Source organism: Camarhynchus parvulus, chromosome 1 (genome assembly GCF_901933205.1).
Source record: "Camarhynchus parvulus chromosome 1, STF_HiC, whole genome shotgun sequence".
NCBI lineage: Eukaryota > Metazoa > Chordata > Aves > Passeriformes > Thraupidae > Camarhynchus > Camarhynchus parvulus.
This window is the reverse complement of record NC_044571.1, coordinates 59,636,600-59,650,915: the sequence shown is the minus strand read 5'-3', so window position 1 is coordinate 59,650,915 and position 14,316 is coordinate 59,636,600. Positions and strand designations below refer to the sequence as shown.

The 14,316-nt window shown below is 36.6% G+C and overlaps 1 protein-coding gene across 1 annotated transcript in view; it reads left to right on the top strand.

The window, feature by feature from the left end:
* The window catches only part of VWA8 (von Willebrand factor A domain containing 8), a 181,675-nt gene that overhangs the window by 63,639 nt on the left and 103,720 nt on the right, over positions 1-14,316 (top strand). Inside the window, exons 15-20 of the mRNA XM_030948253.1 lie at positions 1,474-1,642; positions 1,931-2,008; positions 4,495-4,610; positions 5,547-5,653; positions 7,659-7,765; positions 11,842-11,913. Coding sequence (XP_030804113.1) covers positions 1,474-1,642; positions 1,931-2,008; positions 4,495-4,610; positions 5,547-5,653; positions 7,659-7,765; positions 11,842-11,913 — 649 coding nt within the window. The remainder of the gene's footprint in view (positions 1-1,473; positions 1,643-1,930; positions 2,009-4,494; positions 4,611-5,546; positions 5,654-7,658; positions 7,766-11,841; positions 11,914-14,316) is intronic.

Sequence of the window (14,316 nt, the reverse complement as noted above, 5' to 3'; positions counted from 1 at the left end):
AATAAGAGTACTGTGAAATTAGTTAATGAAAGCAAGCCCATCTTGGACAAAATTTGACTGGCTTTTGTATCTGATGTGTTACTCCATTGTTTCTGCTGCTTCTGGAGATCATCTCCGTTGGTCAAAGCATGGTGTAATAACACCAAAGTCACAGGTCTGATCTCTCTATGGGTCATTCACTCAAGAGCTGGACTTGATGATCCTTCTGGGTTGCTTTCAGCTCAGACTATTCACTGATTCTGTGTGATGCTGTGATCTTGCAGGTGTGCTGATTAATGAGTACCAATGAGTGCCCAGTCCAAGGGATACAAAAGATGTGAAGGTGGCAAAGATATCAAAATCCAAGGCAGCAGTCTTTTGGTGCCCTAATATACGCATCTAAAAGTTGTATATTTAAGTTTGTGTTGCAAGTTCCTATTATCTTCAGTAGAGTCAAGACTGTTAGTTACCAAATCCTCAAGTGAGAACTGGGAAACACTGATTTAGGCTAGGAGACCAGTCCGATAAAGAATTAAAAAACAATAATAATAAAAGTACCTTTTACAGCCAGGAACAGTGTGTGTTTTTTCACAGGAAGCTGTGGAGGCAGATAGGATGAAGAAAGGAAGTTCAGAGCGGTATTAGAAAAAAATTTTGGGCAAAGAGAAATTAAAGCAAGTAAAGTTCTATCCTATATGATGCCTTTGAAGATATGGTTGGGGGGTGCTGAAAAAATATGAGAGGGGCAGAGTACTGGTTGTGGCTAGACTTTTGTGCTTGGTTGATTTAAGGAGCCAGGACAACAATTCTGAAGTTCTTGTGAATCTTAATCTTCCACTGGAAAGACCTGTCTCCTCATGCTGACTCTAAAATGAGCCAGGGGTGAAGTGACTGGTTTGGTCTTTGAATCATATCTTTCAGGAGTGTTATGAAGTTAGACATATTAATCCAAGGACCACAAAGAGCATCTGTAAGGGAATGTTCCTAAACTGTTACTAAATTCAGCTCATCACAGTATCTAGGCAAATCTCGACAGTGTCATCCTTTCTGTCAGTCTAGTCCAGTAAAAGAGGTTACTCATTACTGCAGCTCTGGTAGGTCTTCTTTTGTCCCTGAGTTGACTGTGAGAGACCCCGTTCTAGGTAAAGCACTTGTAAGAGTCCATGAAATGAGTGAGATGTGCTCATTTCAGACATACAGCACAGTAGACTGTAGCTTAGTTTGTGGTATTTGTCCATCTTGAGGCATGCAGGTCCTCTTGCAAATGAAGAGACTTGGGTACACTTATGAGCATAAAAAAGTGTGTAAATTTTAAAAGTTTCACTTATGCAGCCTTTGTCTTTTCTTAAAAAATGAAGTTGCATTGCAAATGATCTGGATATGCTATGATATATTTCAGTACAATAATTTATCTTCTTCTCATTTATTGTAAAAATTAAATCTGATATTCATTCCTTAAGCCAGGTAATGCATTTTTAAACTCTTTTTTTGCAGGTCTATCTTTCCTATCCATCCTTCTTTCAGAATAGTGGTCTTAGCAGAACCTCCTGTCATTGGAAGTACTACCCAACAATGGCTGGGTCCAGAGTTTTTGACACTGTTTCTGTTTCATAATGTTCGATCTTTAAGCAAGAGTGAAGAAATTGAAGTTATTAAACAAATGGTAAGTACATTCAGTTCTTCAGGCACTTACTGGCTTACTGAACAGGATTATTTGCTACATATAAAATATATTGCTATTTCAATGTAGCATAAAGGAGCTGATTTTTGTAGTTTATCAAAGCAACATACCTGCTTATCTTTTAATGCATAATTCTTATTTTAATATCAAATGCTGCTGTAATAAAAAATACTCTTCATCATAAAGCAACTGTGGCAACTCTATGGTTATTGCATACGTGGAACTTGGATATCTTGCAATAAGATTAATACTGTTTTTTCTTTCAACCAGATTCCAAATGTACCCAGTGCTGCTGTGGAAAAATTGTTGTCAGTAACACACAAGCTTCGGGAGACAAATGATGCCACCGTGAGCCCTTTTTCTTCTTCTTTTCTCTTTGCATTTACTATCTCTTGCTGTGACTGCCTTTGCAAAGGCTAGGTGAAATGTGCTAAGCTGTAGTGTTATTTCAAAGGCTGCTTGATTGGAAAACCAGCCCCAGAAAGCTATTGCTGGCAATTACTGTGCTGCATACTATAAACTTCTTTGATTTATGGTGTAGGTGTACTCCTGGCTGCATTGCTGCTATATAGGCTATTCTATTAAAGAAGTAATGTCAGGAAAAATAAGTTCTCCTGACAAAGTGACCACAGAATTCTTTAAAAATATACTTAAATCATGGTGAAAAGAAAAAGAAATTATTGCTACGGCAGCTAAAACACAGCATGCCTTTGATGTAAGTAAAATGTATAACATTTTTGATGGAATCCGGCAGTACCAGCTTAACTGGTACTTAAGAAATTTAATTTGTTGTCCTTAGTTTTCACTATTTTAACATTGATAATAGTTTTTATAGTTTTTCTATTTAAGAAGCTGAGAGACGCTGTTATGTTCTTTTGAGCTTAAAACAGTAAGAAAAATTGACTTTTAGGTACACTGTTGGGGCAGTTGTTATAATCATCAGTTGAGCTTCCTACATCTAATGTATAAATGTGTCAGTTTTTACATACTTGGAGACATACCATGCCTGAATAGAGCATCACAAAAATATTTTCCAAGTATGTGGATATCTGTAGAATTTTGAAATACCTAAATGAATTATGTGATGCTTAATGAGAAGTAAGTTGCAGTATGATTCAAGAGAGGATTCTTGTAGATCAGCAGTGGCATGAGGCATGGTGGGAACAGCACACCTGTGCAGTGACTTGAAATGTGTGCCTAATGTACATTAGGCTATTTATAGAGTTGTCTAAGTAAATAAGTGTCTGCCAGAGATTATACTGAAATATTAACCATTGTTTAAAGTTGTTTTGTTAGCAATAGAATACCTGTAAACTGTTCACTCTGTGGGCATTGTCCACGTCATTGTAATTGTTTGCTTGATTTACAATAGAATCTGGAGGCCACAATCAAGATCCTGTTGAATTAGATGCCTCATAGATACATATTAAAAAATTGTCACTAACACAAGTTTACGTTTGCAGTTGTTCAGTATAAAAAATCCCAAACAAATCAGGTAATAGAGGAGGAAATTTAGTTGACAATACTTTCAACTACCAGTTGGAAATACTCAGAAGATACGATACAACTTTTCCTCAATTGTACTATCCTCTATGAATAGTAAGGATAGAACATTTACCCTTGCCCTTGCTTCAGGCATAGCTGAGTAGGTCTTGAAGTAACTCATGAAATGCCATCATTTACATCACAGTGTACACAGTGCTTGCTTGTAAACTATGGTTGTTCAGAAGATGTTTCACAATCTTCTGTCAGTGAAAGCAGGAGGAACAGGAGTAGTAATCTTTGCAGTTAGCCCAATCTAAATAATTCTTACTCATTCCTCAGAGGTATGCTAAAAAGTATTATTCTTTCCTTTCTCATAATTTGAGAGAAGTTTTGTGTGATTTCATAGAACTGACTTTTTTTTTTGCAGTTAGAAATGCAGTTAGAAATTTTGTATAAACTTGTGTAAACCCAAACAAAACATTTTGAAATTACCTAATTAAAATATTTCACTTGACCCAGGCAAAACATGGCGTGACTTATCAGATCACACTCATTGTTGTGTGTTTCCTGCTAAAATAAGGAACCTATTTGTATTAGATACCTTCATCCGGTAGATATAATTATAGAATGATTTCTTTCTCAGTCTTTGGATCCTTCTTTAAATACATGGTTGCTTGTTTTGTGTTTCTCTTTATTTCTTTTAAATTTTGTTGTGTTTGGAGGTCTGCCTTCCCAAGGATTGAATAATTTCTGTAAATCTTTGCTGGTTCATGTCCAGTTTTTAGCATTTGTTTTAACATGTGGACAACAGCAAAGGACACAGTGTTCCAGTAATGGCCCGCCCAGAAGGCGTGTGCAGAGGTGATACAATCTCCGTACTGCTGCCCAGTGTTGTCGTGTTTATATGTCTAAGAATCCTGCCAGACCTTTTTGCCAGAGCGTTACATGTGGAGCTCATATTTAGTTTGGGAAAAGCAGATGACTTTTTAGCACATTGATCCTTTCACAGTAGCTAACCTGTTTTTTATTACTGATATTTAATGTTAGGGTTTATATTGCACATAAAATTCCGTTCACAGCACATTTTTATTCCTGTTGCTTATCAAGTGATATTTTAAGGCTAATCTTTTGGTGACATAATGATTTCCATGACAGTGACTTACTGCAAAAATTACAGAATTACAAACTTGCCTATTAAAGTGCACGACTTGCTGTAGAATGCACAAAGCATCCATGAAGCAGGAGAAAAGTTGAAATTATTTCTTTTGGATTGCATATTTCTCCTGACTTGTTTGCTCTAAATCCCTCACATGGATTGAATAATTAAACTACCATGTATTTTTTGACAGGCACAGTCCCTGGCCTCATTTTTATCTACTCGACAACTGTTGCGAATTTGCCGTCGACTGTCACAACATCCAGATGAAAGCCTTTATAATGCGATTAATAAAGCCTGCCTTTCCAGGTAGAACTGCTAGATTTGGTGGAAGTTCCAAGAGCTTCTTGGTCAGTTGCTAACATGCAAGATAGCTTTTAATGTGTTTCAGTAAATAATGCAATTGCTGTCTTGCTCCTTGAAGTTGGTAATTTCTTTAAAAATATTTCTGAGGTATTCTCAAACCTGGAAGGTAAGTACAAAGGAGTTGGTACACTTTTCCTATCTTTATGAAGATACATCATTACATTATATAAATTAGGTCACCATTATCAGCATAGCTTCACTGTTTAAAACACTCAAAGCAGAGCCATATTAATGTTTAATTTGACTTATGTTTCATGGACACTTGGTTTCAGTTCTAAAAGCTGTATCTAGAAGAGTTACAAGGGTTTTGTTTGCTTTGGGATTTTGTTTGTGGGTTTTGATCTGTTTGGGGGTTTTTTGGGGTTTTTTCCTCTTCAAAAGAAAGCAAGTTTTTATTATCAAAACTTTGGAAAACTGAAAGGGTCTAGTTCTAGACACCTCAGAGCTTACTCTCTCTATATGCAACCTGAGATCCAAGTGAATTGAGTAATGAGAAAAGGTATTTCCAAAAAACAATTGTTTCTGTTGTGGCTCTTGCTTGTAATAGAATGAAGATATTACATGCCTCCAGATCTAAACCACCCTCCATTACAACCCTATTGCAGTATTTGATAATACTGATGCCTTTAAAAAAGAGTGCACCACCACAAATGTAGATCATTGGCTATTAAAGAAGCTCAGTTCCTCTCCTTGGGGATAGGTGAAATGTGGAAGGCTTTTTTGTGAAAGGAGTAGACATTCAGGGTTTGGAGGTGCAAGTGAATCTTCATTTTAGATTACAGATTACATTAGATTTAGATTTTTAATTACAGAAAATACTGAAAACTTTTAAAAGAAAAAGCCTTAAAATACAGCCTCCCTATTATTCTCCTTTTTTAGATTTTTACCAAACCTCGCCAGATCAGCTTTACACAAAAATCTGCAGGATTCTGGTATTGAAACAAGTCCAGATGACACAGAAAAACTAGAGGGAAAGGATTACACATGTAAGCTTCTGCTATTTTTTTTTCCTGCTCTGCAGCAATGTTACTCAAATTGCTGAATGTATAAAGATGTGTTAGTTATCCTCAAAATTAATTTCTTTCATTTGTATCACTGACTTTGTTCCATCAGAATGTGTTGCTGCTCTCACTATGTTGTATTGTCTGCTGAGTTCCCTGCTCATGGAATTTTGTTTTCCATCATGTTTAAGTGTTTCTCAGCCTATAAGATCCATGGTCTCAGGCTTTTTGTACTGCTTTTTCATTTTTCATCGCTGATAGTCCTCTGTAGAGTTACAGCCTTAGTTTGATCTTAACATTTTTCTGTTCTGTTTTTTTACCATTGCTTCTTTCTCTCCCCTTTTAAAATCACTTTTTTTTTGAGATTCTTGTAGAAGTTTTGTGCCATCATTTGCTTTCATTCTTGCACACACTTCTTTGTTATTCTCTTTATTCTCTTTAAATTGCTGTAGTAGTTGCATGTCACCTTTCTTGAGCAGGTCTTAGTTTCTTTGGCTTATCCAATTTGTAATAATTTGTAGTTGTCTTCAGGGCTATGCATATATTTCTGCTTCTGCCATTTTTCTCACTTCTGCTTTCTCATTCCTCTGTGACCCCCTTCATGCTAGCTGTATAACTTTTCATATCCTCTGTCAGGCAGCATACTGTGAGCAAGTTGCCATTTTCCATTCATATGTTTTTCCTGTTCTCTGCCTCACCAGTGTTATCTGCTCTTGTTCTTCTGTATGTTTGTTCCCAGTTTTGTGATGTATTAGATTGCTGTATTTTTACTGTTAGATCTGTGCAGTGGTAAACACATCTTTGCTTTTAATTCATGTGGATTGTATTTTTATGAATTTATCAATGTCTGTATATATAGAAGTACATATTTATATGATATATTACTATATAGATTTTATATCTTATATATATATATCTTTTATATTTTATATATATAGATTTTATATATGTCTTTTATAAGATATATTAATGGATATATAGTTTCTATTATATGCAGTACAATATGTGTATGCAAGTATATACAAATATCTATGCAGGCATATGTATATACATATATATCTGCAACCTCTATGTATTATTATATCTCTTACTCACATTATATATAATCTAGATACATCCCTTGAACTTTCTGTGTTTTTCTGTTTCATGCCATAAAGCCAAACAGCTAAAAACATCTGTCTAGAAATAAGGGTATTTTCAGTTTTATACCATGCCAGATTAAGAAATTAGTAGCAAAAAAAAAAATATTTTTATTGCATTTTTTATTAATTACACTTATTTTTATTTTCCTAAGTACTGAATTTATGGTTCTTTTGATCTATGGAAAGTTTTTAATGTAATTTTTCTCTTAGAGCTGTAGTTGAAGGGTATTTCAACCACGCAGTGCTGAAGGAGAGAATCAGCTGTGACTCTGTACTCTTGTGTTGGGTGTGCTCCCCCTCTCAGCTGAGCCCCCACACAGCCACTTGTTACCTCCCCTCTGTGCTTCACTCCACAGTGGGACAGGGGAAGGCAGCAGAAGAATGGAAGTGTGAAACCTTGTGGATTGAGGAAGTATAGCCTAAAAGTATTGGTGATGTTCCAGTAATACAATAAGAGTGTCAAATTAGACCAAGGCAGTGATCACAACTTCTGGTGTTTCTTATGGTCCTTTTCCAGTAATACAATAAGAGTGTCAAATTAGACCAAGGCAGTGATCACAACTTCTGGTGTTTCTTATGGTCCTTTTCCTGTACGATCACCTTTTCATCATTTATTGTAATACACTTCTTTACAGTTTTAAAGAGAATTCAAATTCATGATAATGCAGCCTTTTGTAAATTGATACTCTTCCAAGTGTTTTCTTTCTTTAGATAGAAATAATTTACTGCAAACCAGAGCCTTGTTAGAATCTGTAAATCGTTACTTGTGAATGTTAGGTATTGATTGAATTGTCTGCATAGATGATGTTGTAAAAAGTACATTTGCTTGTTTCCTGAAAAATGACTAGGTGAAATAAACAACGGGATTCTGAAGATAGGGTCTGTGACCATGCCCATTTATAACTCAGCTGAGAAAATGAAAGTGCCAGATGTTTTGTTTTATGAAAATGCACAAGTAAGTACAAATCTCCGACTTCTGAGTTAGAGAAGTTTGTTAAATGTGTACTAATGGGTATGCTCATATGTGTAGTAAATAACATACTAACTAAATTTTAAGGATACATTTCTGAAGTAGTTTCTTTAGTCTTAAATTTTTCTCATAGCATTTGGTGGTCATTTTGGACATACTTTCATCCCTGTGTGAAGAGATTATAACAATTCTGTTGAACATTTTGTTTGTGTTTACTGCTGCTGGACTGATCCACCCTTAGGGCTGGATTGTAGATTGCATCCTGAGATTGTGTTTTACCAGCCTGTTGCATAAAGTTGTACCTCCCTGGGGTGGGTTGACCTTGGCTGAACTCCAGGTGCCCACCAAGCCACTATCATTCCCCCTTCCCAGGTGGAGAGGGGAGAGAAAACAGGCTGGAAAAAAACTCATAGGTTGAGATAAGGCAGTTTATTAAGCAAAAGCAAAACCAAAAATTTGTGTGTGCACAATCAAAAAGAAAAAACAACAATTTAAATCTCTACTTCCTGCTAGCAAGTGATGTTCAGCCACTTTCCAGGAAGCTGTGAGCTTCAGCACATGCGGTGGTTGCTTGGGAAGGCAAACACTGTAAATAACATATGCCCCCACTCCTACTCCTTTTCTTAACTTTTGTATCTGAGCTGTTGTCATATGGCATGGAATATACCTGTGGTTACTTTGGGTCAGTTGGCCTAGGTGTGTCCTGTCCCAGGATTTTGCCTACCCTAGACTACTGATGGGGGGGAAATGCTGGGGAGACAGTGCTGGTGCTGTGCCAGCCCTGCTCAGCAGGAGCTAAAGCACTGATGAGGCAGCCCCAACTCAGAACAGAGTGGGACAATCCCCTCCTTTGCCTTCTGGTGCTGCTGTGCCTGATGCCCCCAGGACAAGGCTGGCCCTCCTGGCTGCAGGGCACTGCTGACTCATGTTCAACTTACCATGGACCAAGACCCCCAGATCCCTTTCCATGGCACTGCTCTCCAGCCTCTCATTCCCCAGTCTGTCTGTACATCCAGAGTTGCCCCATCCCAGGTGCAGAATCCGAAACTTGCCCTTGTTGGACTTCATATGGGTGATGATTGCCCAGCCTCTGATGTGTCCAGGTCTCTCTGCAGGGCCTCCCTACCCTCAAGGAAGTCTATAGCTCTTCCCATTTTTGTGTCATCTGAGAACTTGCTTAGTATCCCTTCCCATTCTTTAGTATCCCTTCTAAGACATTTATGAAGAGCAGAGAGCTTAAGTTGGAGCCCTGTGGAACCCCACTACTGACTGATGTCCCCCCATTCACTACAACCCTTTGTGCCCAACCAGCTCCATCTCAGCCAGACCCAATACACTCCTTTACATTAGAATTAATATTGCATATTTGAAAATCAAGGAGAATAGTACTTAGAAAATTAGTTATTAGACTTATTAATTATATCTTTTAAATAGTTTAGCTTATTAATTAAACATTAATGTGAGTTAATTCATAGTAGTAGTAAAGAGTGGTTAATGAATACAAGGAAAAGGAAGGGCTTTGTGACTGTAGGCTTTTTAGTTTCTGTTTCTCCAGCACCCCATTTTGTAGAGCAGCTTTCTTCTCTGTCTAGCAGAAAAGACTCAAAACTGTCAGACAAAGGTATCCTTAGGAAGAGGTTTACTCTCTTGGTTACCTTTAAAATATTTTCCTCCTGAAAGGCAGTACTGATAGCATGATCTTGTGAAATACTTTGCTTTTAGGGGCCTGGTATGGGTTTCCATACTTTCTTTTCCTAGTCTTTTTTGTACCTCATTTATAATTTTGCCCCAGAAAGACTATGCTAGATGGGTATCACCTATTGAAGGTGATGACAAGTCATGCAAGGGGAACAGATGACAGACTTCATCTTCCCTACTAACATTTCATGTGAGATTTTGTTCTGTTACCATTTTAATAAAGCACATAATTTGTGTCTGTTGGAAAGGAAATCCTGAGTTCTCCTAGGACTTACCACCTGCTTTGCTTTTTCCACCTTCTTGCTTATAGCTTCAGAAAACTGTAGACAAAACTGTGTTCAGATTTTATTCAGGGAACCTCTGTTAAAATTGCTGCACAGAATGACCTGCTCTGTATCTTTCTTTGAATAGCTGTCCCTGCTAAATGCTAAAGGAAACAGCAACCAAACACCAGTCAGGATAGGTGTTCCAATTTCTAAATGAATTCTATTCTTTATTTTCTGTATTGCTACTTGCAGTTTGGTGATTCAAGTGTTGTAATGATCATTTAACAAAACCTGCTGGAGAATGAATTTGATTTGAGTTTAGTGCAGTGCTTCCTTAGCTAAAGCTACAGAAATAAACTGAAAGCAGAGTTTTCAGCCCTTTGTAGTGCTGCACAGTGTAACGAAACACATAGATTTTTGCCTTTGTATGTTTGGTCTTGAAACAATTCACATTACAGTGAAATTTAATATTGACATGAAACATTGCTGTTGGTCCACAACAGGTGTCATAGGGATGGGAATGTTTTTTTTAGGTAATATGCCAAATGCAATTTTCAGACAAGGCACTGGGGAACATGGATTTATATAGGTGATGGATATTTTCATTTTCTCTTTTGCCTAAATGGGTATTATTAAATGTCTGCATGCATCATAGTACAATGCTAATTTAAGTCCTAGTGCAAAAAAAGAACAAACAAATGAAGTATCAATACATAGTATTTCTGGTGGGTAAGCTGCTTTGCAGGGGAGCCGTAATGTATGTATTTTTGTTAATCAAGGATAAAAAAAAAGTCATCAAAAGGATGTATTTGTGACTTAGTAATAAAATTTAAAATTGTAAGCAGTGTGTGTGATAAACTGACTTACTAGAATTTCTCCTATAACTGGTCAAATTTATTTTCCTCAGTTATAAATTTCTAATGTATACACATGCAAAAAAATAGAATAATTTGCCTTGAAGTGCTCTCCTTAAATTGTGTGTTGAGCATTCAGTAGTCTTTTGAAATGCCTGGTTAGGATTTCATGGTATTAAGCTGTGTTTACAAGAGTTTCTTTCCCCACCCCCAGCCTGTGTTCTAGAGAGATTTGGAAATTTAAAATATCCTTCACACAGAAGCAAAGGGGTTTTATGCTCAGAAATTATAAGCAAGCTGCTGATTTTTAATTTTTATATTAATCAAGTCCTAGAGATGAGATGATAATGTATTTATTTAAAGACAATCATTCATTTCTCTAAGTAGGTTGAGTGACCTACTTACAGATGACCTATTTTTACTAGATACAGTGGAGAAATATACATGACTTTATTGCGAGTAAAGTAGGCTGCATTGCCACATTATCCTGAAATCCTTTCTATCCTTTGAAACAAATCATTTGTGAGAAGCGAGATAAGGTTAAAGGATGTACAGTGTCTGTTACCTGTTATGATACTGTATATATGTAAAAGTATACCTCCAGCATTTTGGCTTCAATTAGGCACATATGAACTAATAATTAATAAAAATTGAATAGTTAGGCACATATTGTAAGATACATATAAACACTTTCGGACTTGAACATGCATATTCCTGTCTTTAATTTCCTTGAAAATAAAGTTTGATTAGAACAGAAAAAGTATATTTGTCATTAAGTTAGACCTGGTGTTTAATGTTTAATAATATATATGTGTATAATTAGCATATGTCTTTGATTCTCTCTGTTTGATTTCTGTAATGTTCTACTTGGATATTGCTGAAAAGTTGGCACAAACTAAAGAAAGTTTTTACACTCTGGGTGACAAGCATTCAGCTAGGCTGAAAGGAAACATACAAGGAATGATTACAGAGAATTAAAAGTATTTAGGGAAATCAGGCTCCCACAATGAGTTTGAGCAGAGGATGTAAATGTTTCCTTGTTCTAATCACTGGATATATTGCCTCTGCTATTATTGGCTGAGAGGCTTTTGCTATGAAATAAGTAGCTATAAGTAGGTATAAAGTTCAAAAATATCTGGCCCCAAATCCTTGAAGTTAGGTTCCTGTTGTACCACTGTCATTAGTGAATGCATAAATATGAGAGCATAAAATGAAGTGAAAATTTTTGGGTTTTTTTCTCTAGCATATGATGGTAATGGAAGATATGCTCAAGGACTTTCTGCTGGGAGAACATCTTCTTTTAGTTGGCAACCAGGTGAGTGAAATATTTATTGCAATGTGTGCAACAAACTCATTATTCAATAATATAATTGAATCTCTGTTTTGCTTCTTTGTAACTGCATTCATTTCTATTACTGAAGTATTTGGCCCATTTTTCAATTCCTTATTTAACATTGTCCAGGGGTTTTATAGGCACACATTTGTGGAAAATGTAAATGCCGTAAATGTGTTGTATATGGCTGTCAGAGTAAAAAGTCAAGGCAATACACACAGAATATTCTGAGTTGGAAGAGGCCTACAAGGATTATCAAAGTACAGCTCCTGGCCCTGCAAAGAACCATCCTCAAGAATCACATGCTGTACCTGAGAGTGTTGACCAAATGCTTGACCAACACTTAAAGGCCTGACGAGTCCCCTGGGGACCCTGTTCCAGTGCCCAAACACCCTCTGGGTGAAAAACCTTTTTCTGATATCCATCTAAACCTCTCCTGACATAGTAATAGTGGTATGTAACATGATTAGCATTAAAATCTTCAATTAATGACTTTGGTTATCTTTCTTGACTATGTATCAAACCACTCCTTTAAAATCTCCAGTGGTAGGTAAGAAGTGTACACTTTAGTATTACCTAAATCCTATTGATAGCTAAATATTAATTTTCTCTAAGAGAGTAACAGATTTGTATAGTTCTTTGACTAGTATCTTTGCTTATCAATACTTCATTGTTGAGGTTGGTTTTCCCCCCCAAAAGTAACGCCCCTTTAGTTTAGCTGTCCCTTAGCAAGGATACAATAATTTTTTAGCAGATGTTTCTCTTTTTGTTTTGCAGTAGTCTGTAGAACATCTAACACAAAGCACTAAAAAATGATCTAACCAACAAGGCAATGAATATAAAATGCTAATTATTATTAATGTGTTTATATTGAAGTGTAGTCTCATCTGTTTAGCATCCTTATCAACTTGAATTTACAAAGATTGTTTATTTGCAACCTCTGTAGACTTTTGAAGGATAATGCCAGCTTCTCCAAAAGGTTTAATCTCTTCATAAATAGAAATTGATCTATTTCATAAATGAAACAAGATCTAGTTATTGTATTTCATAAACAGTGTTGTCTATGCCTGCTTCCAAGCTGGTATTGAAAATGTTATGTAGTACAGATTGCCTGCAGCAACTGCTGGCAAGGAATAGCAGGAGCAGGCTGAACCACACGAAAACAGAGGCAGGTGCAGAGTCTTTAATGATAACTTTTGCAGTCCCTCAGTGCCAAAGCAAGAGTAGCAGGTCTGGGGACAGCAGCCATGGTCACCCAAGTGCTCAGTGACTGCCAGACAGGTCCATGGTGAATGAGGCAAGTCTGAGATCAAGCTGGGAAGTCAAGTCAGCAGGTCCAGGCTGGGGTCAGCAAGATACATGGCCAAGCAGAGCATCGCTGCAGTGCCGGCTGGGAAGGAACAAGGAAAGGGCTTGTAAATGGAGCTCCCATGGTATGAGGGACAAAAGGAACCCTGGCAAAGCAGGAAAACCATGTCAGAGCTGACCTTCAATACAATGAGTGAAACCCTAGGTGTGCGGAAAGAGCTTGTGTATACCAGTGGTAAATCAGAGCTCTGACACGTGCCTCAATTGGCAGAACAGTTTTGAAGACTATGCAAGTACAATTATTAGGATATAATGGATTTTTCCAGCAGATGTATTCTCATCTCTAATAATTTAATGCATGTCAGATTTTGTTCCATCTTTTGAGTCTCTACTTGAAGACAGCATTAAAAGATTTGACTGGATTGAAGTATTGGAACATATTGCTTTGATTCCAGACATCAGGTCAGCTGCACCATTAAGTTGGAAAATTAGTTGATTTGCTGCGCTTTCTCTTTGGCAAATCAGCAATACAGTTGTTTTTTTTTAAATTGCTAACATACTTATGAGTACTTCCAGGTTTAATCTTTACAAATTTGTTCCACAGTTTTTGTGTGTGACTAAGAAAAGACCAACAGGCCTTTTCCTTTCAAAATGCTGTTTTTAAGTTTGAAGTGCTGTATTTGCCATTCTGCAGTCTTTTCAGTACCACAGCAATCATTCTTCATTTCTTGGGAATGATCACTAACCACTTAGAAATTCCTTGGCTAATTCCTTAAATATTTTACTGTAAATTTGTGCAGCTTGTGATGAATCATGTTCAAGTACTTTAAAAGCAACCACATTGCATCAATTGTGCTTTCATGCAGTATGTGTAGATACTTCATTGAAGATATTAGTGTTTTCATCCATAGTTTGTAAAGAAAATTATTTTTAAAAAACATTATTTTTTTCCCTTTAGTTTCTTTTATCAGTTCAGTCTGTATAAGAAGCTAGGGTTTTGTGATGCCTTGATACATACATCCGTGTGTACCTGTATTTCCCATTTGGAAAAAACAGGTAATGATTTTGAGTAGATAC